The 26,719-nt window shown below is 36.9% G+C and overlaps 1 protein-coding gene across 8 annotated transcripts in view; it reads left to right on the plus strand.

The window, feature by feature from the left end:
- The window catches only part of EXOC6 (exocyst complex component 6), a 234,594-nt gene that overhangs the window by 34,667 nt on the left and 173,208 nt on the right, over positions 1-26,719 (plus strand). For 5 of the 8 annotated variants that reach the window (XR_015241737.1, XM_086680379.1, XM_025917949.2 and 2 more), the window contains 4 exons: positions 18,546-18,717; positions 20,210-20,257; positions 20,347-20,437; positions 23,333-23,378. Coding sequence is in view for 7 of the 8 variants with exons in the window: in XM_086680379.1 (XP_086536505.1) it covers positions 18,546-18,717; positions 20,210-20,257; positions 20,347-20,437; positions 23,333-23,378 (357 nt within the window). In the remaining variant the exon portion in view is untranslated. Of the gene's footprint in view, positions 1-5,456; positions 5,792-7,067; positions 7,424-18,545; positions 18,718-20,206; positions 20,258-20,346; positions 20,438-23,332; positions 23,379-26,719 lie in introns of those variants that run through there. The other 3 variants (XM_086680382.1, XM_086680380.1, XM_086680385.1) reach the window with 3 other exon arrangements.

Below are 26,719 nucleotides of genomic sequence, written 5' to 3' on the forward strand. Positions count from 1 at the left end.
CCCTAGTTATAAGAAATAATGTTAACTAACAGACTGTACTAGGCTCTTGCCTATGCATGGGAACAGGATACTGTTAGTGAGAACCAGTCACAGAAATTGCATATGGAGGGAAACAAGGCAAATAAAATTCAAAATCAGAAATAGAGGGAATATCATCCTGTATTTTTTGCCTTTGCCTGATCTTGATGCTTTGACAGGTTGTATAATCCTTTAAGATATGGTTGTATCCTTTTTTAAAAAAATTATGGTCTGTCAACTTTGTCATTTAAAAAATTCTTTGACAGAGTATCAACTGAATGTCTCCAGTTGAATTAAGAGGAAGCACCTGAGCATTATTTTGTAAAGCATTCTAAGAATGCATGTGGCAAACTAGATGAAATATTTCATGGGAAAATAACACAGAAGGTGAATATTTTTTTTTAATTTTTTTTTAAACATTTATTTATTTTTGAGACAGAGAGAGACAGAGCATGAACGGGGGGAGGGCCAGAGAGAGAGGGAGACACAGAATCTGAAGCAGGCTCCAGGCTCTGAGCTGTCAGCACAGAGCCCGACGCAGGGCTCGAACTCACGGACCGTGAGATCGTGACCTGAGCGAAGTCGGACGCTCAACCGACTGAGCCACCCAGGCGCCCCGGAAGGTGAATATTTTGTAAATAAGAAATCTTTTTCAGTATTCTGTGATGCAAGGAATTGGATTCTGTGTTTATACTTTTTTTTTTTTTTTCTTCTGGAGTTGCTAGAAACTCACTTGCTTTGGATATTCAGGATACCTACTTGGTTTAGCTACCTGACGGTGGTATTTTAAGATACTTAGCATATCCCAAATTCTTTACTTAGCTGTACAGTGTTGTGGATGTTTTGGAAAAATTAAAAGTACTGTGTAAAAGCTACATGGTAGCGGCAGCTGCTGATCCTCCTCTTCCACCTTCTCTTCCCTCACCTCCTCCTCCTCTTCCTCCTACCCCTCTTTCTCTTCCTCCTCCTCCCCCCACCCCATTTGACATGTGACATGCTCATTTCCTCAGGTGTCTATTAACTTAACCTATGCCTTTATGGGACCCTTATTTATGGATTATTTTGTGGTAATGCTTCCCACATTTTTTATGTCATGGCACAACCAGAAAGTTAGATTGAGAGATGATCATTATATATGCCTATAACGTATTCAGTTGGGAAGATGTACTCTAGTGTGTGGGTCAGATGAGGGGGTTTTTAAAACCTTATAATTTTAAGAAATGCTTGTGTATGTGTGAAATGTGTGCAAGGATAGGCGTCTTAGGGATTTGTCGTCGTTGTAGGTACCAAACCAAATTGAGTTAGCTTGAGGAAATCTGGAAAAAAAAGAATGAAAGCTTTCTGGGTATCTCAAAAAATTCTTAAGACAGACATGCTTCTTAAAAGACAAAGAGGTAGAAGACTGTTTCTTTCTCCTTTCTGCTTCTCTCTGTCTTCATTTTCCTCTGAAGTGGAGCTTTCTCTCCTCTCTGCAGTTAGTGGGGGATGACCACCTACAGCTTCCATGTGTCAGTTGGTACATATAGCTGACTGTCTCTGAATTCCAATTCAGAATTCATGAAAGAGTGTATCTGATTGAACCAGTTTGGATCAGTTGTACCCCTCTGGGGCAATGTACCTGTGAATGGAAGATGCTATATTGCTTTTCCAACTTTGTAGTTGGTCATCAGTTCTCGGAGAGAAAGTGTCTATTACAGTTGTGTTTGCGAACTTTTTTGGGGAGAAGATCCAACTTTGATCGAAATCATAGAGGAGGATCTGGTCACTCCCAGGCCACTGTCCAAATAAAGATGAACTGATCTAAGAGTTATAATAGAATTCCCACTACTTAGGGGTGTCTGGGTGCCTCAGTCGGTTAATCCTCCCACTTTGGCTGAGGTCATGATCTCGTGGTTCATGAGTTCAAGCCCCACGTCGGGCTCTGTGCTGACAGCTCAGAGCCTGGAGCCTGCTTCAGATTCTGTGTCTCCCTCTCTCTCTGCCCTCCCCTGCTCACTCTGTGTGTGTCTCTCAAAAATAAATAAACATTTAAAAAAATTAAAAAAAAAAAAAGAATTCCTACTACTTAGTACATCCTTCAGATTAAACTGTTTGCCTTTTTCACAGTGCCATGTTCTTTTCTGCCTATGTTTACCATGATTGATTACCCCGTCTTTATTTTTCCACCTACTCACATATTACCTATCGTTCAATTCTCATTTTAGGTCTAACCTCCTCCATGAAATCTTTGCATCTTAGAACACAGCATTCTAGGTGGATATATTTGTATATTCATATATATATGTATTTTTTTCTTGTGTCTGAATTCTTACGCCATGGACTTTTTAAATGCTGTACAATGTTATTTAGTTGTTTGTGAATATATGTGTTAGTATGTATATTTTAAATAAACATCTTAAATGCAGGTCTAATGAAATTGTCCCTGAGGCCTATGATTGTCAACACATACCTGGTTAGTTTCGACCGTGTTACATAGTATAATGCCTTGGGTACAGCAGACTTTCAATAAGTACTTTTTGAACTGAATTAATGAAAAGTAAACCCCTTTTTGTTTTATAGAAAACTTAAATATAGAAGAATAGAGAGGTGAGAAAAACACTTGTTTCCTACTACGGAAGAACAATCACAATTGACATTAATTCTAGTTAATTCTTAGATTAGAAATGACAAATATTTTTTATTTGTTGAATGTTTATTGAAAGGATTTCTGCTATTCAACATGTTAAATTTTGAGTATTAAATATTTGTTAAATGAAGTTCCAATTGCATTGTATAAAATTTTCATCCTGTTTAATTATTTCCTTATTGTTGTACCTTTAGAGTGGTTCTTATTTTTATCAAATTCTATAAACAATGATATTAATTCTAAAATAATTTCTTAGGATCTTTGTTCCCAAAGCAAAAGTAATCATGTAGATAATAGGTAATAGCTAACATCTATTGAACATTTACTGTGTGCCTCTTTTTTAAACACTTAAATGTATTATTTAATCTTCACAAAAAGCAAATGAGGTACCATTATTACATACCTATTCTATAGATGAAGAAATTGGGGTAGAGATAGATTAGGTCATTAGCTCCAGGCACATAGTAAGTGGTGGAGCTTGATGTGAACATAGGCCATTTGGCCTCTGAGCCTATCTATACTTTTTTTTTTTTTAACTTTATTTACTTTGAGATAGAGAGAGAAAGCTGGGGAGAGTCTGAGAGAGGGAAAGAAAGAGAATCCCAAGCAGGCTCCACACTGCCAGCATGGAGCCGAATGTGGGGCTCGAGCACACAAACTGTGCGATCATGACCTAAGCTGAAATCTAGAGTTGGACGCTTAACCAACTGAGGCACCCAGGCGCCTACCCCAGAGCCTATCTGTACTCTTAATCATTATGTTTTGCCTTCTAATTTAGAGTATCAGATAATTAAAGATGTAGTGTAAAAGCTGTATTAAATTTTAACTTAAAAGTAAATGGAAAGGTTTACATTAAGATTTGGAACACTAAGGAATATGACCAGGGCTGTACTCAGGGAGGGAAGGTACTGTATTTTAAACTTGTGCTAGGTCAGAGGAGGCTCAGATACTGAAATTAACTCACAAAAAAGTGATGTAGGTCGCTTATTCCTCTGCAGCTCCCAGGTAGATACAGGGCTCTGGTAACTTTAAGGGGCTGCTTGATGCAAGCAAAATCCCTGACCTTATATCTTCTCCATACCTTTTTTCGGTTTTAAATGATGGAAAAAACAAAATACCACCAACATTGCCTACCTACCCCTTTCATTCCTATACTTTCATTCATTCCTATGGTAAAAAGAACATAAATCAGGTTTGCTTTTAGGCCTGTCTTACTAGAAGGGCTGGTTCTTTTCAGTTTGGTAGACCAGGCCTAATAGAATCTGTGTACAATGGTGTGTTTTTTTGCTTTCATGTCTGAATGTGAAGGCAGGCAACTAGTTTTTGTGTGGTTTGTGAGAGTGTGTGTATGTATTGTTGATGCCTGGGTATGGCCAACCTTATTATAAAGGAGCTTAATTTTGACAGACTTCGTTAATAGAGGCATAGAGGCATTGCCATGATCGATAATAAGAAAGGTACTCTGGGAATGAGCAATGAATATTTAACTGACAGATTTAAGGTAAATAATTTCAGTAATCGGATGGTGATTTGTGTGCAGTGAGCTGCTTTTACCTTTTTTGTGCAATAGTTTCCACACTTCTTATAAGTCCAAGACTTGGGTTGTATACCTGGCTCTGGCCTAAAAAGTAGGGACATGGTGTTGAGTAAATCCTTTAACTTCTCAAACTTTCAGTTCCTTCATCTGTGAGATAGAGATAAAACCCTGTCTACTTCCCAAGGGTTCTTGGAATCAAATGCAATGATGTACTGTGTAAAATGGCTTTATAGATTGCAAAACACTAATACAAAGGTAAAAGCTTTTATTTATTTATTTATTTATTTATTTATTTATTTATTTTTGTTACTTACATTCTGTTTTTGAGTGGACACAGAATTGTTCTTCTCAACTTACTGTTTTTCTGCAAAGCTGTGACTTTCTCTGTACAGCAGTGGATTGTATGGTCAGGATTAATGTGAATTTGGATCAGCCTTATATCAGGGTAACCATGTTTCTATTTTCCTCCATACTACTTAAGAATTACACTTACTTGGCAATTTTTTTTGTCTTTTGAAAAACACATTATAAAAATCAAATTAATACTCGTTAGTATATATTTATTTTTTAAATGCATAGTTCTGAATGCTTTCTTCCAAAGTTCAAATTAAATACATCTGGCTTTCATTTTTAATGTATTGTACATTTTAGTAAAGGTCTTGTTTTTACTGTTACTTTTCATTTAAAAATGTTTAAGAGAGTGAGAGTGTGTAAGTGTGTTAGAGTGTGTAAGCATGTTCATGAGCGAGGAGGGAGGCGAGGGGGGGCAAAGAGAGAGGAGAGAGAGAATCCCAAGCAGACTCCCTGCTGTCAGCACAGAGCCCAATGCAGGGTTTGATCCTAGGAACAGTGAGATCATGACCTGAGCCAAAATTAAAAGATTTGGATGCCTAACTGACTGAGCCACCCAGGTGCCCCAAGTTCTTGTTTTTTCTTCGGATATATTTATGTTGGTATCTTTTCTAGGACCTCCAAAAATTATTATGAGTCTGGAATTGCCAGAGAATTTTTATGGTGTTTATGGTTCATTTCTGCTATTTTTAACCATTACATTAAAGCAGTAGATATCAGGATAAAGCAGCTTCAAAAAAGAGGAAATGTTATTTTGATTTCATAGTTTTTATTTGTTAATTAGGTTGAATATGCGATTCACACCATACTTTGATGCAATAGTCAAAGAAAATATTTGGATTTTTACTTTTTGGTGAAGGGTGCCCTCTAGTGAGCCTGTTCTTTTTATTAAGATTTGCAGTTATTTGCATCATTTTGGCACTTGTGAACTGAATATAGAAATAGAAGACACCTTTAGTTCTCAAGGAGATTGGAAAATGAAATATACACTAAATAATTAGAAAATAAATTTTTTGTGTTACACAAATAAAAGGTACAAATAAATGAAAGATGAATTTTTTTTAATGTTCATTTATTTTTGAGACAGAGACAGACAGAACATGAGTGGGAGAGGGTCAGAGAGAGAGGGAGACACAGAATCTGAAGCAGGCTCCAGGCTCCGAGCTGTCACCACAGAGCCCGATGTGGGGCTCGAACCCACAGACCATGAGATCATGACCTGAGCCGAAGTCAGAAGCTCAACCGACTGAGCCACCCAGGTGCCCTGAAAGATGAATTTTTAAAAAGATAGTGATATACAAATAAAAAGAAGTTAAAGAGTTGTTTCTGCACTTGATTTTCAGTTTCTATTGCTTACAGTCGGTACTTAATAAATATTGAATATTGTTGGAAAGAATACTCCTTTGTCTTTTATCCAGGTGTTACTGTCTTGGAGCTATTTCATTTCTTATTTGCTCCTGGATTACAGGGTGTCAGGGAAAGTTAATGAGAATGTTGTTATTCATGCTTGATATATTTGATAAAATGGTTGGGAAAATGTTAGAGGAGTATTAGGTATGATAATTTTATATTGACTGCGTTTTTTCTTTCTATTTTATATTGCTACGTAGAATTATGTATATTTTTTCAAAGATTCATAGGAAAGTCTGCCAATATCCAATATTTTAATGGTAGTCACTTTAGGGGAATATCTTCAGATTATTCTGTGTAGGGCTTTGCTCTGTTCTTTTGTGGTTATGCACCAGCATATCCATGCTATTGGAGAACACAGGATTCTGAGATAGAGAAAAGCCATTTTTATTTTGTCTAGAAAAGGAACTATGGCGCTCCAGTAAACATAGGTAGGTTAGAGAAATTGGATTGGGTATATTGAGATTTTATCATTTTTTAAAAAAATATAAACATTTTATTAAAAGTTAAAAAGTCATTTCTCAGCAAATAAATACAGGTATCCCCTGCTCTTTGAAAGTTTGTGTTTCATCAGTTCACTTTTATAAAACCTAAATAAGTACCGATTTCCACTAACTGAAAGAAATCCAAAGAAGATTTTTGCTTTTTAGGAAAAAGGCAAAAAGTGAAAATTGTGTTCAGCAGCATAAGCATCAAAAGTGGCAATGTCAGGTTCTTTCCTGGGGACCTGTACTCAGTGTAAAGCCACCATAGCTCTGAACTGTGTGAGCATCTGTGTTTTATCTTGATTTATTTTGTGCATCTGTTAACAAGATGTTTCCTAAAGTATATCAGAAAAGCCTAAGAGAGGTTATTTTGTGCGTCTGGGAATGCTAAAAAAATTTTCCATAGAAATTAGGAGTAATGGCTTCTTCACTTTATACCATTCCTGTTTCATGGGAGCTCTCTACTTTCCGATAGTAGGAGAAACATGTGCATTTTATTTTTTTTAATTATTGTGATGGCTTTTTTATATAGTGAAATATAGTGAAATATATATTTTATATAGTGAAATATAGTGAAAGAAAAAGGTACCAAAAATGGTATTAGGAAATTATGTGCCTTTTGGCAAAAAATATCCTGGTATGTTACCAGTAATAAGAAAGCCCTTGTTCACGTAATATCTTAAGAATGTTGTTTTGTCAGAAAGGAGGTTTTCCTTAAAAAAAAGAAAAGAAAAGAAACCTTGAATATGATTAATAAATAATATAGCATCTGTCCAAAAACTCGAAGTAGCCCGAGTTCCTCCATTAAGACATTTTATTTGGTAACATTAATTTTTAAAGAGCCAATTTTAACATTTTAATGATATTTTGGTTTTTCTTGTATCTATTTTATTACCACTAGGTGGAGCCCTGTGCATACAATTCAAGAAGGCATTTCTGAAAGATGATTTACTTGTTTAAAAGCCATAAACCTGATACATCAGATGATCAAATAATGTATGATAACTCATATTTCAACATTTTGCTTTGGTGTGGAAGATTAGATATAATGAAGATAGAAAATGTGTACTTAAAAGAATTTTTAAGCTATGCTTTTTTAAGACCTACATTATTTTTATGCATTCCTACTTGCTAAAATTAAAATATGTAAATTAAAATCTTTAGTGTATCATGGTCCATCTTTATCTTCACATGAAGTTTTTAAATCATCTCTTCTTTTAAAATTGATTTTACATTGCATTTTGGCCTGATTAGCATTACATTTTGGTAGAAATAAGATTTTATTGTGCTGAGCTTTTGGAAGGGAAGACTGAACTCTCTTACCCTGAAGTTATTATATGTACACTTGACCCTTGAACAATGTGTGGATTAAGGGCACTGACCCCCTGTGCAGTTGGAAATCTACATATAACTTTTGACTCCCCAAAGATTTAACTACTAATAACCTACTGTTGACCAGAAGCCTTAATACCATAAACGGTCAATTAACACATATTTTATATGTTTATATATAGTGCATTCTTGCAATCATGTAAGCTAGATAAAAGAAAATGTTATTAAGAAAATTGTAAGGAAGAGAAAATACATTTTCAGTACCATACTGTATTGAAGAAAATTTGTAAGTGTACCTGCTCAGTTCACATCCTTGTTGTTCAAGTTTCCTCTGTATATGGAGCACTAATTTACAAGCTTAGTGGATGTGGGATGGTGGAAAATTTACCGACTTTTTGATGTTCACTTTTCCTGGTTCTGCCATATATCTGTGTGTATTTACTTATAGGATTTGAATTAGGCCTGCCAGTAGACATTATAGCATTCTGAGGGACATTTTGAAAGAAGAAAAATTATTTTCATTAAAATTATATATTGCTTGAAAGTTAGATCAGTAATATATCTGCACATTAATAATTAGATGGATAAAACTGTTAACCAGTTTAGGATTCAAAGAGTGAATAGCACTGCATGGCATGTCCTTTCTTACCCTGCAAATTAAAATTTCAAAGAGTAATGACTGTCATTTAGAGACAAAAAAATAGACTTTTCAGTCTCTGCCCAAGGTTAGATGAGTATGGGGCCCTTAGATTTCTCTACTTCATATTTTGCTCCTCTTTATTTTGTTGCATTTGTAATTTAATACTGCCTAACAATTAGCTATGCCTCAGTTCTCATCCTTTTTTTCTGTCCATTGGATGATTTCACCTGATGGGTGCAACAGTGCACATCAGGGATTCCCTATTGAGTCATTCTCAATTGTTGATCTTCAAAGGTGATCTGGTTAGTTGCTATGCTCGTAACTTCTCTGCATTTCATGCTGCTTATCACCCATTTCTGATCGGAGAGTCTGTATGACATAATGGTTAAGAGCACTGATTTGGAGTCAGGTAGACTTGGGGTTAAATCTTGGCTCTACTACTGTGTGACTTTGGACCTAAAGTCTTAATCTTCCCAAACTACATTTGTAAATGGGGATGCTAATAGAATCTATGTTGTAAAGCTGTAGTGAATATAATGAGGTAATGCATGCAAAGTACTTAATAGTAAATCTTGGTTGTTAACTGTTTTTTGATGTTTACCACATTAAGCCACAAGCAATAGATATATGACTCCTCTTTAGTCAGTTTAGTCACTGTGGGGAATTGTTGATAGGGAGTGCACACCCTTTTTTGCTTTCCGTATCCTTCCTCCACCGTCTCTCCAAATTATCTCTATAATTAAACATAGGCTTCTTCAGAGAAAAGATGGATAATTCCTACTATGCCTCTGGTGTCAAGAAATACTTGGGAGAGGTATTGTTTCTGCTTTCTTCCTTTTTCCAGGGATCTTATACATACCCACCCTTTCTCCCTTCCTGTTTCTCTCTAGTCCCCCAGCTATTTATTGTTGGCTTTATTACAAATTATCAGACTAGTTATTTCGAATATAATTTTTCATCAGAGTGGGTAGAGGGTTAAATCAACTACATGTATTGATTAATTCCATTTTGAGTGCTTGCGTTTGGCTTTTAGATTTGTGCTGCATCTACGAAGTTAAGAAAGTCAGTAACCAGCGAAGAAATTGAGTCGGTTATCAAAAATCTCCCAACAAATAAGAGTCCAGGACCAGATGGCTTCCCAGGGGAGTTCTACCAGACGTTTAAAGCAGAGATAATACCTATCCTTCTCAAGCTATTCCAAGAAATAGAAAGGGAAGGAAAACTTCCAGACTCATTCTATGAAGCCAGTATTACTTTGATTCCTAAACCAGACAGAGACCCAGTAAAAAAAGAGAACTACAGGCCAATATCCCTGATGAATATAGATGCAAAAATTCTCAATAAGATACTAGCAAATCGAATTCAACGGCATATAAAAAGAATTATTCACCATGATCAAGTGGGATTCATTCCTGGGATGCAGGGCTGGTTCAACATTCGCAAATCAATCAACGTGATACATCACATTAACAAAAAAAAAGAGAAGAACCATATGATCCTGTCAATCGATGCAGAAAAGGCCTTTGACAAAATCCAGCACCCTTTCTTAATAAAAACCCTTGAGAAAGTCGGGATAGAAGGAACATACTTAAAGATCATAAAAGCTATTTATGAAAAGCCCACAGCTAACATCATCCTCAACGGGGAAAAACTGAGAGCTTTTTCCCTGAGATCAGGAACACGACAGGGATGCCCACTCTCACCGCTGTTGTTTAACATAGTGCTGGAAGTTCTAGCATCAGCAATCAGACAGCAAAAGGAAATCAAAGGCATCAAAATTGGCAAAGATGAAGTCAAGCTTTCGCTTTTTGCAGATGACATGATATTATACGTGGAAAATCCGATAGACTCCACCAAAAGTCTGCTAGAACTGATACATGAATTCAGCAAAGTTGCAGGATACAAAATCAATGTACAGAAATCAGTTGCATTCTTATACACTAACAATGAAGCAACAGAAAGACAAATAAAGAAACTGATCCCATTCACAATTGCACCAAGAAGCATAAAATACCTAGGAATAAATCTAACCAAAGATGTAAAGGATCTGTATGCTGAAAACTATAGAAAGCTTATGAAGGTAATTGAAGAAGATTTAAAGAAATGGAAAGACATTCCCTGCTCATGGATTGGAAGAATAAATATTGTCAAAATGTCAATACTACCCAAAGCTATCTACACATTCAATGCAATCCCAATCAAAATTGCACCAGCATTCTTCTCGAAACTAGAACAAGCAATCCTAAAATTCATATGGAACCACAAAAGGCCCCGAATAGCCAAAGGAATTTTGAAGAAGAAGACCAAAGCAGGAGGCATCACAATCCCAGACTTTAGCCTCTACTACAAAGCTGTCATCATCAAGACAGCATGGTATTGGCACAAAAACAGACACATAGACCAATGGAATAGAATAGAAACCCCAGAACTAGACCCACAAACGTATGGCCAACTCATCTTTGACAAAGCAGGAAAGAACATCCAATGGAAAAAAGACAGTCTCTTTAACAAATGGTGCTGGCAGAACTGGACAGCAACATGCAGAAGGTTGAAACTAGACCACTTTCTCACACCATTCACAAAAATAAACTCAAAATGGATAAAGGACCTGAATGTGAGACAGGAAACCATCAAAACCTTAGAGGAGAAAGCAGGAAAAGACCTCTCTGACCTCAGCCGTAGCAATCTCTTACTCGACACATCCCCAAAGGCAAGGGAATTAAAAGCAAAAGTGAATTACTGGGACCTTATGAAGATAAAAAGCTTCTGCACAGCAAAGGAAACAACCAACAAAACTAAAAGGCAACCAACGGAATGGGAAAAGATATTTGCAAATGACATATCGGACAAAGGGCTAGTATCCAAAATCTATAAAGAGCTCACCAAACTCCACACCCGAAAAGCAAATAACCCAGTGAAGAAATGGGCAGAAAACATGAATAGACACTTCTCTAAAGAAGACATCCGGATGGCCAACAGGCACATGAAAAGATGTTCAGCGTCGCTCCTTATCAGGGAAATACAAATCAAAACCACACTCAGGTATCACCTCACGCCAGTCAGAGTGGCCAAAATGAACAAATCAGGAGACTATAGATGCTGGAGAGGATGTGGAGAAACGGGAACCCTCTTGCACTGTTGGTGGGAATGCAAATTGGTGCAGCCGCTCTGGAAAGCAGTGTGGAGGTTCCTCAGAAAATTAAAAATAGACCTACCCTATGACCCAGCAATAGCACTGCTAGGAATTTATCCAAGGGATACAGGAGTACTGATGCATAGGGGCACTTGTACCCCAATGTTCATAGCAGCACTCTCAACAATAGCCAAATTATGGAAAGAGCCTAAATGTCCATCAACGGATGAATGGATAAAGAAATTGTGGTTTATATACACAATGGAATACTACGTGGCAATGAGAAAAAATGAAATATGGCCTTTTGTAGCAACGTGGATGGAACTGGAGAGTGTGATGCTAAGTGAAATAAGCCATACAGAGAAAGACAGATACCATATGGTTTCACTCTTATGTGGATCCTGAGAAACTTAACAGAAACCCATGGGGGAGGGGAAGGGGAAAAAAAAAAAAAAAAAGAGGTTAGAGTGGGAGAGAGCCAAAGCATAAGAGACTGTTAAAAACTGAGAACAAACTGAGGGTTGATGGGGGGTGGGAGGGAGGGGAGGGTGGGTGATGGGTATTGAGGAGGGCACCTTTTGGGATGAGCACTGGGTGTTGTATGGAAACCAATTTGACAATAAATTTCATATATAAATTAAAAAAAAAAAAAAAAAGAAAGTCAGAACTAGGAACCTTCCAGGGTCGTTTTTAAGGCCAAATTCTGTCTAATCATGAATTGTGGATTCTGGCACTTGCTTGAACCGTCAGTGCTTTTAAAAAAATGCATTTTATTCCTGTGATTTAGAATGTTTCCTCATCTCTGCTTCTTTATTCCTGTGCGTTCTGTTCAGGATGATCTCATTGGTATAGATTATGGGTGATGCATGGTTATATCAGCTTGGACTGCAGCTTGTATTTATGTCTCTAACAGCAAGTGGTTATCAGTGGTGTAACAGTCAAGAGAGACTAAGACTTAGTTATAGGTGGATCATTCACAGTACTGATTCCTTTATGTTATTTTTATTTCCTTTATTGGGGCTTACAGTTCTAACAGCAGAAGGCATGGAATGTAAATAGTTCACCCATTTCAGGCTTTGGTTTTCTATTAATGGTGGGTGGGTATTGCATATGTTCTGATGTACTTTGTAGAGAAAGAGTCATTCACCTGTGATGCTATAATAGATGCACTGGCAGTGTCCTGAATTACTATAAGACAGGAGTGGTTTTTCTTTTAAAACCCTGGAGAATAAATTAGAAAGATACACTAGAAGATGGGCTTTAAGAACTTTCTAGAATAAAATAGACTTCTGGAAAATAACTTGTTTTTTTTCTTTCTGTTTATATGTTATTACTGTTTTTTAAAAGGCAGCTTTAAGTTTGTTTATTTTGAGAGAGGGAGGGAGGGGCAGAGAGAGAGAACCCCAAACAGGCTCCACATTCTCAGTGTGGAGCCCAATGCAGGGCTCGAACTCACGAACTGCGAGATCATGACCTAAGCCGAAATCAAGAGTCGGATGTTTAACTGACTGAGCCACCCAGGCACCCCTGTTATTACTATTTTTAAAAGAGGTAATAATATTGCCCTTTGCACTCACAAACAGAGTCAAATCCTCTTTGGAGAGACATTGTAGTAGGGTTGTCCTAAAATATCTCTTAGATTTTTGGTACAGTGCTACAGCTGTAACAGGAAAAAAAAAAGAGAGAGAGAGGACGGTTGTTTTGGTATGTTTGTTTACTACCTGGTATTTTAAGAGTCAGATAAATTTCAAACTTTTATTCAAATAGGTAAAAAAAAATTAGAAATGAGTATATATATTACTTCAATAAGTGTTCAGAGTTATGAAATACAAATTTGTTTATAGCACACCAATATCAGATTAACTGTCTCTTGCATATGGTTTTTCCTGTGGAGTAATGTTTGTTTAAGAATTCTTATTAATTATATGTATTAATTATAGGAAAAGCACAAGGGAAGCAAAAAAGTATTCTGGGAATTCTAGTATTGCCTCAGTCCCTTACTAATAACCAGCAAATGAGCAAGCCATTTGCCAATTCTTTTTTTTTTTTCTTTTTGAGAGACAGTGAGCAAGGGAGGTGCAGAGAAAGAGGGGACAAAGGACAAAGGATCCAAAGCAGGTTCTGTGCTGATAGTTGTCGAACCCACAGACTGTGAGATCACGACCTGACTGAGTCACCCAGGCACCCCACCATTTGCCATTTCTATGCCTACTCCCTCACTTGTGAAAAGGAGGCAATATTTTCTCTGGTGCTGTATAAGAAATAAAACATTGGATATAAAAAATACGGAAGGCCCCATGCAGATGTCAAGTATTAGTGGTAGTCAGCTCCTTTAGTATGGGGTAGCTATATTTGATATTGCAACCAGTACCTATTCAACAGCCAGTTCACTCTTTAATAAGGATTTGGTTGTTTTTTTTTTTTTTTTTTTTAATTTTTTTTTTTCAACGTTTATTTATTTTTGGGACAGAGAGAGACAGAGCATGAACGGGGGAGGGGCAGAGAGAGAGGGAGACACAGAATCGGAAACAGGCTCCAGGCTCTGAGCCATCAGCCCAGAGCCCGACGCGGGGCTCGAACTCACAGACCGCGAGATCGTGACCTGGCTGAAGTCGGACGCTTAACCGACTGCGCCACCCAGGCGCCCCAGGATTTGGTTGTTTTTTATGTGCATATTATGCTAGTAGCCAGTGTATATATTGAGCACTTACCATATGTCAGTTACTGCTAAGAATCTTTCATGTGTTTACTAATTTAATCCTTATAACTCTCTGATGTAGCTACTATTTTTCATCCCTATTTTATTGTTGAGAAAGTTGCGATTTAGAGAAGGGGCTTTTCTGACATAGAACAGTTAGTAAGTGTCCGTTCTGATTCCATTTGTCTCCATCCATTTATCCATCGAGTTATTCATCAATTATTTATTAAGCATCTGCTATGTGATAAGTATTATTTATTCTAGGGCTGAGCATTCATTGGGGAACAAAACAGACAAAAAGCTCTTCCGTCATATAACTTACATTCCCGTGGGCAAAGACAAAATAAATAAAAGTATGCAATTGAGCATATATTCGAGTATAGTGGTAAGAGTGATGCAGTGATAAAGTAAACTACTTTGTTTCAGAAAATAGAAAAAGTAAAGCAGGGAAGGGAATTTTGTGTGTGTGTGTGTGTGTGTGTGTGTGTGTGTGTGTGTGTGTGTGTGTGTGTTTATAATGTAGATATTGTAGTCAGAAAGGGCCTCATCAGGAAGGGGATAAAAAAAAAAAAAAACCCTGTAAGTGGTAAGGGAGGCATCCCACATGTGAGAAGTGTGATCCAGGTAAAGGAAATAGTGTGTGTGTAAAGCATAGGACAGGAATGTGCTTGGTGTGTTGCAGGAACTACAGGGAGGCCAGTGTTGCTGGCATAGAATAACTAAAGTGGAGAGTAAGTATTAGGAAGTGAGGTCAGTGAGATAACATGGGGCAAAATTATATAGCGATTTATGGGCTATTTATTATAAGAGAAATAGGGTTTTGAGCAGAAGGGAGATACGGGATCTGATTTATATTTTAATGGCATCATTCTGTATACTGTGTTGTAAACAGACTGAAGGGGACCAAGGGTGAAATCAAGGAGACTGATTGCAGAAGCAGTTGGCAGAATTCTAGGCAAGACACAATGGTGGCTTAGTCCATGATGGCACCAGTAGAGGTTGTGAGATGTGGTTGGATTTGCTGGATTGTTTTGGCAGTGAGGGTGAGAGAATGCAAACAGTCGGGGGTGATTTCAAGGCTTTTTGCCAGAGCAACTAGAAGAGTGAGGTTTACTGAGATGGAGGAAGACCGTGGGAGGATCAGGTTTTGAGGAAGAAGGTAGGGATTCATTTTGAACATATTTGAGGTGCTTATCACATACCCAGGTGGAGAAATATATGAGTTTGAAGTTTAGGGGACAGGTTGGGGCTAGAATCATACATTTGGGAAGTGTCCATTTGTTTATGGAATAATAAGCTCCAAATCTGGATGAGATTGAGAGAATAGTATAGGTAGAAGAGAGAAGATGTCCAAGATTAGAGCCTAGTTCTAGCTCAGGTCTTAAAGGCTCAATTTTTTTTTTTTTTAATGTTTATTTCTTGGAGAGAGAGAATGAGTGGGGGAAGGGCAGAGAGGGAGACAGAATCTGAAGCAGGCTCCAGGCTCAGGCTGACAGCACAGAGCCTGACGTGGGGCTCGAACCCACAAACTGCGAGATCATGACCTGAGCTGAAGTTGGACAGTCAACCAGATGAGCCACCCAGGTACCCCAAGGCTCAAATTCTTGATAATAGCTATCCAATATTGCTGTCTCTAGTATTATTAATAGATACTCATTAAAATCCTATAACATGGAGGCTGCCCCTCAGGAAGCTTTTGGATGATACAAAGAAATAAAATATAGGACATATATTTGAAAGGCTTAAATTACAGTAAAAGGATAATATATAATTACATGTCACAATGAGTGGAAAGGACTGTAAATTTACCTATTCTGCAGATGAAGAGATTACTTGGCATGGAAGTGATTGACGAAGGTCTGTTGGAAGAAATGAGAATTGAACTAAATCTCAAATAAGAGGAACAGATTGGGGGGCACAGATTGGGAGGTCCCCAAGACTACTCTGAAGTTCAGTAATTTAGAAGGAGGACTCACAGAATTTAGAAAGCTTTTATATTCACAGTTGCTGTTTGTTGCAGCAAAAGAAACATTAAAATTAACATCAGGAAGAGGCACATAAGTCAGGGTCTAGGAGAGTTTTAAGTGGGGGCTCCCCGTTGTCCTTTCCCAGTGGTCATATAGACACCCCTTAACTTCTCCCAGCAATGATGTGTGGCAGTAGTCATGGAATATTGCCGGCCAGGGAAGCTCACTTAAGCTGTGGTGTCCAGGGTTTTTCCTAGGGTTTGGTCACATACACATGACACACTGCTGTGAGTTGTTTACCCTTAATCTACGGACTCTCCAGAGCTGATATGATGTGGCCCCAAGGTCCCCATCCACTGCAAGTCACATTGTAAATCACATTGCTAGCTTAGATTATTTGGCATTGCCCAAGACCCTCAAGTAAACAAAGACAACTATCAGGACATCCCAGAGATTTACCTCCCAGGAGCTGGGGACAAGGGCCAAACCTTTCTTTGGGTAAGGTTAATTTTTTCTGCATGGTGGTTGGCTGGGAGGGTGGTGCCCTCTATGTGGAGAAAGCATGAGCTGAGATACAGTAGGAATGTGTACACCATGTTTAGAGAACATCGTGGTGACTGCAATATGGCCTTGTGCTTGAGAATATGAACTCTGGAGACATAGTGCCAGGATTTATATCCCAGTTGCCCTTTGCTAGCTGTGGAATTTATGGCAGTTATATAATCTATAACATCAGTAAAGCAGGGGTAGTAACAATACCTTCTTTATAGGCTTGTTGTGAGGAATTACTGTACAAAGTACTTAGAGTATGTCCTGACATAGTAAATGCTGTAGAAATCAGGAGTTTGTTCATCATTAATGATGAAATTCATCATCATGTCCTTAATCATTTACTCAGTGATTCTTTTTTGAGCACTAGTATGTTAAAGCCTCATGTTCTGAGCCTCAGACCTTGAGTTCTAGATACCTAGGCAGTTTCCAGATATCTACAGGGTTTGTGACTGATTTAATATTAACATGTTCAAAAAGAAATTAAATAATTTTTCGCACAAATGATTTTTACTATTGGCAGTACTATTAACTCAGTTTTGTTTTAAGATTATCAGCTGTTGCAGGGCGCCTGAATGGCTCAGTAGTTGAAGCATTTGACTTCGGCTCAAGCTATGATATCACAGTTTGTGAGTTTAGCCCCACATCAGGCTCTCTGCTGTCAGCACAGAGCTCACTTCAGATCCTCTGTCCCCCATCTCTCTCTGCCCCTCACCTACTCCCGCTCTTTTTCTCTCTCTCAAAAATAAGTAAACATTAAGAAAAAAAAGATTATCAGCTGTTGCTATGAAGTTAAAACTTGTATTTAACTGGCAATCAAAGAACTTAATTTGGAGAGAAGTGCTGAACCATAGTTACATTAAGTGGAATTCATGGTGATACTTCTGCATCTGTTCTGTGGCTTCAACTGTTACTTGAAGGCATGCTATGTCATCTGGCCTGTGGTATCCATGATAGAAATGATATCTTTCTAAAGAATTGGGCTTTATCATAATACGCTGCCGCTTGAGGGCTCACACTTGTAGAATTGCATTCCCTTCTCCTGTGCCATGTTTTGTTTTGTTTTGTTTTGTTTTGTTTTTAAATCAGTCCTGATTATCCTTTTTTTCCTTCTCTTTGGACCATGAAAAGCTTCAGGGTAGTGACTTTGGGAGCAGGATAGCTTAGAGTGAAGAGACCTTTACATGGGAGAAGTAATTTACATGTAAGAGATAGGAAGGTATTTTTTAGGTATGTTATAGGCTTACTTTAAACATTTAACTTATGCTCCAAAGTAACTGTAATGTAATATTGGTACTATAGCAAATTATTATTAACAGCTTTAATTGTATGTTTAAAAGTCATATTCATGGGGTGCCTGGGTGGCTCAGCTGGTTAAGCGTCTTGACTTTTGATCTTGACTCAGTTGTCAAGATCTCACAGTTTGAGAGTTCAAGCCCCACGTTTGGACTTGAACGTGAGACAGTCTCACAGTTCGTGAGTTCAAGCCCCATGTTGGGCTCTGTGTTGACAGCACGGAGCCTGCTTGGGATTTTGTCTCTCCCTATCTCTGCCTTCCCCCCTCTCAAAATAAATAAATGAGTAAAACTTTAAAAATGTTAAAAATAAAAGTCATGTTCACAGGCTTAAATCTGGATATCAGAATTAAGCAATTTTTGAAATGTATGAATATCACCTTGATATACTGATTACAAAGCAAAAAACCAAAAAATATTAGCGGTTTCAAAGAATGGGCTAATAAAGAATAAATTTTGGTGAACTGGGAAGTTAATGTTAGCTTTCTTTTTGTATACATTTAGGTCTGTTTATGATGACCAACCAAATGCACACAAGAAGTTTATGGAAAAGTTAGATGCTTGTATCCGTAATCATGACAAGGAAATTGAAAAGATGTGTAATTTTCATCATCAGGGTTTTGTAGATGCTATTACAGAACTCCTTAAAGTAAGGACTGATGCAGAAAAACTGAAGGTAAGAAATGTTTTAAAATCCTCTTAACTTTTGGGGTGCCTGGGTGGCTCAGTTGGTTAAGCATCCGACTCTTGGTTTCAGCTTAGGCATGATGAGTCCCACATGGGGCTCCATGCTGCCAGTGTGGAGCCTGAGTGGGATTCTCTCTTCCCTTTCTCTGGCTCCTTCCCTGCTTGTGCACCCGCGTTCTCTCCTAAAATAAATAAATAAACAAACTTAAAATAAAAGAAACTTATTTAAAAAAATTCTCTTTACCTTTGCTGTCATTAAATTACTGAAGTATTAGTTTGTAGTGCATATGTACAAATAATTATTAAATGTACTATTTTCAAGAAGTGAGTTAGTGTGTATATTTGGGAATGCTCTTTATGCTCTATTAACATAGTTGTCATGCTAATGACAGGAGTAATCTCTTTTTTGTAAAGCAAGTAATGCATTGACTTAACAGGATTTGTTTCCATGCAGGGAAATGAACGAAAAGAATTCATACAATGAAAGGCCTCATTTGCAGTTTTAGAATTTTAAAAAAGACAATTAGTACAATAATGATAAAAACTATCCTCTAAAAACCTTTAAAAACTTACTATAAGTGATTATGTTCTCAAAATTATTTAATAATATTGAAACTTAGTTTAATAGCAAAGCATAATTTTCTTAAAGAAAGTTGGTGTGCATTTTCTGCCACAGAGCAAAAACGTTATTTATTAAATGAGACCTGGATTTGTTTAGCCAGAATTCAAAATATTTAGTTCTAAGAATTGTGCTATTTATCTTTCTTTACATTTGGAGAATTTAGCAGATAAAATGACCCTGGTTCACCAAAGGTTATGATTAAAAAACCATTATATAAAGGATATTCAGATAACAAGAGACCAAATACAGCATCAATGAGGTCACTGAGCATCTTTGTTCAGAAATTAATGAGATTTTTAATAAACTAGAATGTGCTTCCTTACGATGATGACCTAATGAGTCACTTAATATGTGGGAAAATTTGAGGTTGAGCTTTGTCTGCACCTGCAGCATTAAAATGTTGCTGTGGATTGAGATTTCCGTGTTTGATGTTAATCAACCACCCAGTGTTTGCATTCAGCAAAGTATGAATGTTTAATTACCATAAAATGCAATCACCATTTCCTACAGACAATGAATGGCACATAGACCTCATTGAAGTTATCAAAAAGGGACCAGTGGTCAATTGGGTCAGTGATTTGAATTGTTTGACAGACTTAGAGAAGCAAGTAAAGTTCAAAAATCTAGATTAAATTTGAGAAGTTTGCCACAGAATCTGTTAAAAAGAACTGTCATAAGTAATTGAAGTTAACAAAAGCCCTTTTCAATCAAAAGTTCAAGTTCAAGCTGTAGAGTTAATTTGAATTTGCATTTCTTTGTTCTAAGTTTCTCATGAAGCATGATCTGATTACAAGGGTGAGCAGTTATATCAGGGCAGTTTTATGCATATTTGTCTAACTAAGGTGAAATTATTTTTAAGGTACAAGTTACTGATACCAACCGAAAATTTCAAGATGCTGGAAAGGAGGTGAGAATATGATATATTTCTTGTATGCTCAATTTGTGGATGCAGTTTAACTGTTTGCTTAAAAATATGAACATTTCTTCTTTTCTAAGGTGATAGTCCAGACTGAAGATATTATTCGATGTAGAATTCAGCAGAGGAATATTACAACAGTAGTAGAAAAATTGCAGTTATGTCTTCCAGGTGAGTTAAACTTGTCTACAGTGTAATGCTTGGCTTGGTAAAATTATAATCTAATGATAGTGTTTGGTCATTATTCATTATGGGAATTACAGATTATTTGGTGATTGCCCCCAAAAGCTCATGGTTATCTTCCTTGCCCATTTTAGCTCTTGAATTTTCATGGTCTTCTTATCTTATAAAGTCCCTGTTTGATGATCTGTCACATCAGGTTCCTAGAAAAACCTGTACCTCTCCCTCTCCCATTTCCTCCCGCCTAGTTTGTCCTTTGTCCCTCACCCCCCTCCCACTGCTTTTTTGTGTTTCCTCAGAATACTTTCCCATGGAGGAGAGTGTCTTTTCATGACATTTCCTTGCCTTTTCCTAATTTGCCTCATTTTTTATAACTAGTTTTCCATTGTTTTCTCTTTGTCATTTAAGCAGGTTGGTGTTGCTTTGCTCACAGTCTCATTTTGCTGATAAAATAAGCAAACATCCAAAAGTGCTAGGTCTTCTCACTTCTTTGGTCTTGCCTTTACTCCTATGTTTTGGAAAGACTGACTTTTTAGGTTTCTGAGTTTTTGATCTCTCTGTTACAGCTCAGATATTACTGGGACATCAAATAAATTCTGAAGGAACTAACCAGTATTTTCTTTCCCCTGATGTATCCTGTTCAGACAAAAGGAAGCATGTGTATGTCCTCTTTTCTTCATATAGTAAACTGAATCCATCTTAGTGTCCCATCTTCTAAACTTATTTTTTTTTTAGGAAAGAACCTGAACCTTTATCCTGGAGAATAGAATGAGATGCTTTGTATGATATTTATATAATATAAAATTACCTTTGAACACAAATTATATGTTAAAACTGTCAGATTTTATTTTATTAAACAATTTTTTAATGTTTATTTTTGAGAGAGAAAGTGTGAGTGGGGGAGGGGCAGAGAGAGAGGGAAACACAGAATCTGAAACAGGCTCCAGGCTCCGAGCTGTCAGCACAGAGCCCGATGTGGGGCTTGAACTCAAGAACCGCGAGATCATGACCTGAGCCAAAGTTGGATGCTTAACCGACTGAACCACACAGGCACCCAAAAACTGTCAGATCTTATTAGCTAAAAAACATTGTTTTCTGACTTTGTGAGATTAACTTTTCTTTTTTTTTTTAGAATCACTGAAATTCTACTCAGTTTAATCTTGGATGCTTGCACACTAACTTTGAGTAAATAAAATGTCTGCTTATTATGTTCAGTTTCAGGATTGAGAATGTACTTCCTTCTAGTAATGTTTAATAATATGTCTTTGCCACCATCAGATACAGTGAAGTAGCCATGAAGACAGTCTCTAAGTTTGATTGCTTGTCCCTAAATGGTAATAAGCCTAAAAATTCGGGTACTGATAGAATGAGAAAGCTGAATTGGGCTTATTCCCCTATGCAACTATTTGGAATAGAAAAATAAAGGGAAGTAGAGATTAGACTTTTGTTACTGCTACTGTTTTTGCTTTCAAGGCTGGGCAGGTGATCTGAGTTTATGTAAACATTGTGTTCCTAATAGCCACATTGAGAACTAACTCCTTTCCTCTATTAGCCTTTTATCTAATTATCCAGTCGTAAATACTTTTTTGTGTCAGCCATTATGGTAGATATTGGAAGTATAAATTTGAAAATGAGACATTCCCAGCCCTGAAGAGTCCTACAGTCTAATGTGAATAAAGACAAATAAGCTATTAATTATTGTACAATTGCTTAACTCCTCCTTGGATTAGGAGTATGAGAGGGTATAAGAAGTCATAAGGTAAACAATGTGTTTTCCTGGTACATTAGTTTTACTTGATTATTTTTGAGGAGAGTATTATTTTTATATGGAAATAATATAAGATAGATAAGAAAGTTGCAGGAGTTGTTGAGGTAAAACAGGAGACTTCAAAGAAAGTTTATACTTGTAGCAGCGGTTTTAGGCTTTTTCCCAGGTTATGTGTTCACTGTAATGCTTTGGTTGGAAAATATGAGAAATACTTGGTTGCAATATAGGGGTTGTGATAGAGATACACATAGGGACCACAGGGTTGAGGTGGTTCGCTGTTGCCACCATCGCAGTATTACGGATTTCAGATAAATGAACAATGTCTTCTATGAACTTGAAGACCCCTGGGAAGTAGCCAAAATAGAAAATCTGGGAAAAAAGTATTCTGTCTTTCTGGTCTGTGAAAATGTGAGCTGGCTTGATGAGTCAATAATAACTTACTCACTTTATACTTTGAAATTCTACTAAGGATAAATGGTAATCTGCATAGTTGTATTAAAACCTTTTTTGGTGGCAAAGCTGAATGCTTCTTGCTGAAGCTTATAACAACTTTTATTGACTAATTGCATTTCTGAGTCCATAATAGAAATGGTAAAACAAAGTTGCTTTGTTATGTTTATTTATGATTTTATTATAATTTACTCTGCTGTACACTTTTGAGGGTTTTTTTCTATGTCAATTTGGTGTAAATTTTTGCTGAGTGAGCTATAACATGCTTGTGTTTGGTATATGAATATTATTTGAGATATTGAATCAAAATTAATCTCAATCAGCTTTGTTTCCTGAGTAACTAAAGTCCAAACTTCTAATTCCACCGCAGAGAAGATATATACGTTTCTGAATATGATAATTATCAGTTGGTTAAAGCCTCAGTTATAGGTGTCTGCATATGGAAGTATTCCAAATTCCAGATAATGTGTATAAATAATGTAATGTTCAATATACATAGACATTAAAATGTCTTTTATTTATTTGAAGTATAAAATTTTATTTGAAAATATAAGCCTGAATTAAAGTATTGAGAAAAGTAATGAATTTATAATAGGTTCTTCCCTTTAATTTTTTCATCTCAAGTTTTTTTTATTTTGAAAGCTAAAATAAGTTATTTTTTAATGCAGTGCTGGAAATGTACAGTAAGCTAAAAGAACAGATGAGTGCAAAACGGTGAGTTGTTTCTTTCTTATTTTTCATAGGAATCTTCTTTTTCTATTAAAGAAAGCATGGATAAACTTAGTATAAATTATAGTGAGTCATGTGAAGTTTTGCTCTCTACCTTTATTCCTTTTCATGCAATTTGCCCGTCAGGATCATTTAATAAAACAATTCTTAGCCATTGATTTGTGGATCCTTGTCCTTTATAAGTGAAATCAAAGATTGATAATATTGATGAAGGAAAAATAGACAACTGAATAGGAGTGAAAAAATATTGATTAGCTTCTGTGTTAACATTGCATACAATCAAAAGCTAAGTGTGTTGTGGGACCACAATGGAAGCAGTGTGGGTAGTTATATTTTGACAGTCTAGGCTAGTCATGTTCTGTATTATAACAAAAAATGAATACATGACATATGAAAATAATTTGCAGTACTTTATTGATTACCATAGAATCATTAGATATAATAATGTTTAAAATGTTTTAAAGATGAGCAATTTTAAAGTAACAGAAAAATCAGAATAAATGAGAATATTCCACATTTATAATAGGGAAGTAGTGATTTCCTCTTAGTTTATTAATAACTGCTTAATTATCACAGTACATTATATACAAATCTATACTTAAAGATCTGTGTATATCCTGCTTTATAGTACTAAACATTGAATTTTATTGGCCTTTACCAATTGATACTAATTAGTAGAATTATTTTTTTCGTTCTTAATACGTGAACCGTAAATTATCCTGAAAGTCTTTTGTTTTATATATATAATGAATATATTCTCTTTTTCTATCTGAGTTGTATGTCTTCACATTTTAAAGATCCAGGTAATAGTTCCGTGTGTTTGTTGCAGAAAAACAGATATCATCTTCCCTACTTCCATTCATCATTCCTCCATGCTAGGGGCAAAACCTTTGACCTCTTTTAAGGGATTATTTTGATATTTACATTTATGCCTTTAAATAACTAACTTCTATTGTTTCTTCACTGTTTTCCAATTTAGGGCATTGTATTTTTTTCAATAACATAATCTAATATTAAACAAATTTTTTTAATGTTTAGTTATTTTTGAGAGAGAGAGGGCTAGAGACAGAGCACGAGCAGGGGAGGGGCAGAGAGAGAGGGAGACACAGAATCTGAAGCAGGCTCCAGGCTCTGAGCTGTCAGCGCAGGGCCTAATGTGGGGCTTGAACTCATGAACTGTGAGATCATGACCTGAGCTAAAGTAGGGCACTTAACCAACTGAGCCACCCAGGCACCCCCATAATCTAATATTTATATTCAGTTCCCCCACTCCGCCCCCCCCCCCCCAGATATCTTATATTTTCTTTCCTGAAACATTGGTTGGTATGTACTTTTTTGTCCCTTTAACCTGCAACAGTCTTCCTACTTTGTTTTTCCCGAAAGGGTCCAGGTTAGTTGTCTTGTAGACCAAGCCATTTTGGATTTGTTTATTTTCTCACGATTAGATTCAGATGAAATATTTTTGGCATGAGTATGACATAAATGATATTGTGTACCTCTTACTCTATGAGATCAGAAGGCGTATACTGTTAGATTGTCTGTAGGTTATGCTAAATTGATCATTTGGTTAAGAGGATGACTACCAGATCACTTGAAAGGTATCTTTTCTCTTTGCATTTACTAAGTAATCTGTGGGGTGATATTTTGAGTCCTATTTCCTTAACAACCTTTCACCCACTAGTTTTAGGATTCTTGCTTTAATCAGTTATTATATGGGATTACAAAATGGTGATGTTTTATAATTCTGTCATTCCAAAATGGTGATTTTTTTAATAATTTTATCATTCTTTTGACATTTATTAGCTATTTTTCTTAAGAAGCTTTTCTTTTTTTTAGCTCTTGCTTTTTATTTCCCTTTACTTTTTTTTTTCTTTTTCTGATTATCACTAGGACTCATGGATTTTTTTAAAAAAATAAATGTATTGAGACACCTGGGTGGTTCAGTTGGTTGAGCATCTGACTTCGGCTCAGGTCACAATCTCTGAGTTTGGGAGTTTGAGTCCTGTATCGGGCTCACTGCTGTCAGTGCACAGCCCACTTTGGATCCTCTGTCCCCCTCTCTCTCTCTGCCCCTCCCCTGCTCATGTTCGCTTGCTCTCTCTGTCTCTCAAACATAAGTAAACCTTAAAAAAGAAAATAAATATGTTATAATCTTTTTTTTATGTTCAAATTTGTCCCATATTTGGCTAGGGGAACCCCTCAAGCCAATTTCTGTGTCCTCATTTGTCTTTGAATACTTTCTTGTTTATCACACATGTTCCAAGCTCACATTTTCCTTTTCTTGCCCTAGACCTAGAATAGCCATTTTCCAAGATACCCTAGTTCCTTGGTTTTTTTCCTAATGTTTATTTATTTTTGAGAGAGAGAGACAGAGTATGAGTGGGGGAGGGGCAGAGAGAGACAGGAGACACAGAATTCGAAGCAAGCTGAGCTGTCAGTACAGAGCCCAACTTGGGGCTTGAACCCACGAACCGTGAGATCATGACCTGAGCCGAAGTTGGATGCTTAACTGACTCAGCCACCCAGGTGCCCCTAAGGTACCCTAGTTCCTTTTAGTAAAGAAAGGTATTTAGAAACAGATCTGCTTGCTAGGTGGGCTTATTACCCTCCCCTCCCCCAGACACACACCTCTCATGCCCTCTAGCTTCCAGGGTTGCCGTTGAAAAGTTTGAAGCCATTCTGATTTCTTTAGTTTGTGATCTATTTTTTTTCTCTCTTAGAATAATCTTCTCGGGGTGCCTGGGTGGCTCGGTCTGTTGGGCGGCCAACTACAGCTCAGGTCATGATCTCGCGGTCTGAGTTCAAGCCCCGCGTCGGGCTCTGTGCTGACAGCTCAGAGCCTGGAGCCTGCTTCTGATTCTGTGACTCCCTCTCTCTCTGCCCCTTTTCTGCTTGCTCTCTGTCTCTCTCTCAAAAGTAATAAACATTAAAAAAAAAATAGAATAATCTTCTCTTCTGTGGTCTGCAGTTTCCTGATGATGTGCTTTGATGTGGGTCTGTTTACTTCCATTGTGCTGGGTACTTGGTGAACCTGTCTGGAATTTAACCTGGAAACTGTTCTTTGATCTGATAATGTCTTTAAGTTCTAGGACATTTTCTTGAATTATTTTTGCCTGTTTTCTTTTTTTAAATTTTTTTGAATGTTTATTCATTTTTGAGATAGAGAGATACAGTGCAAGTGGGGGAGGGGCAGAGAGAGAGGGAGACACAGAATCCAAAGCAGGCTCCAGGTTCTGAACTGTCAGCACAAAACCTGATATGGGGCTTGAACCCACAAACCGTGACATCATGACCCGAGCTGAAGTTGGACACTTAACCCACTGAGC

The sequence above is a fragment of the Puma concolor genome, chromosome D2, assembly GCF_028749965.1.
Source record: "Puma concolor isolate L17-30 chromosome D2, mPumCon1.1.hap2, whole genome shotgun sequence".
NCBI classification, from domain to species: Eukaryota; Metazoa; Chordata; class Mammalia; order Carnivora; family Felidae; genus Puma; species Puma concolor.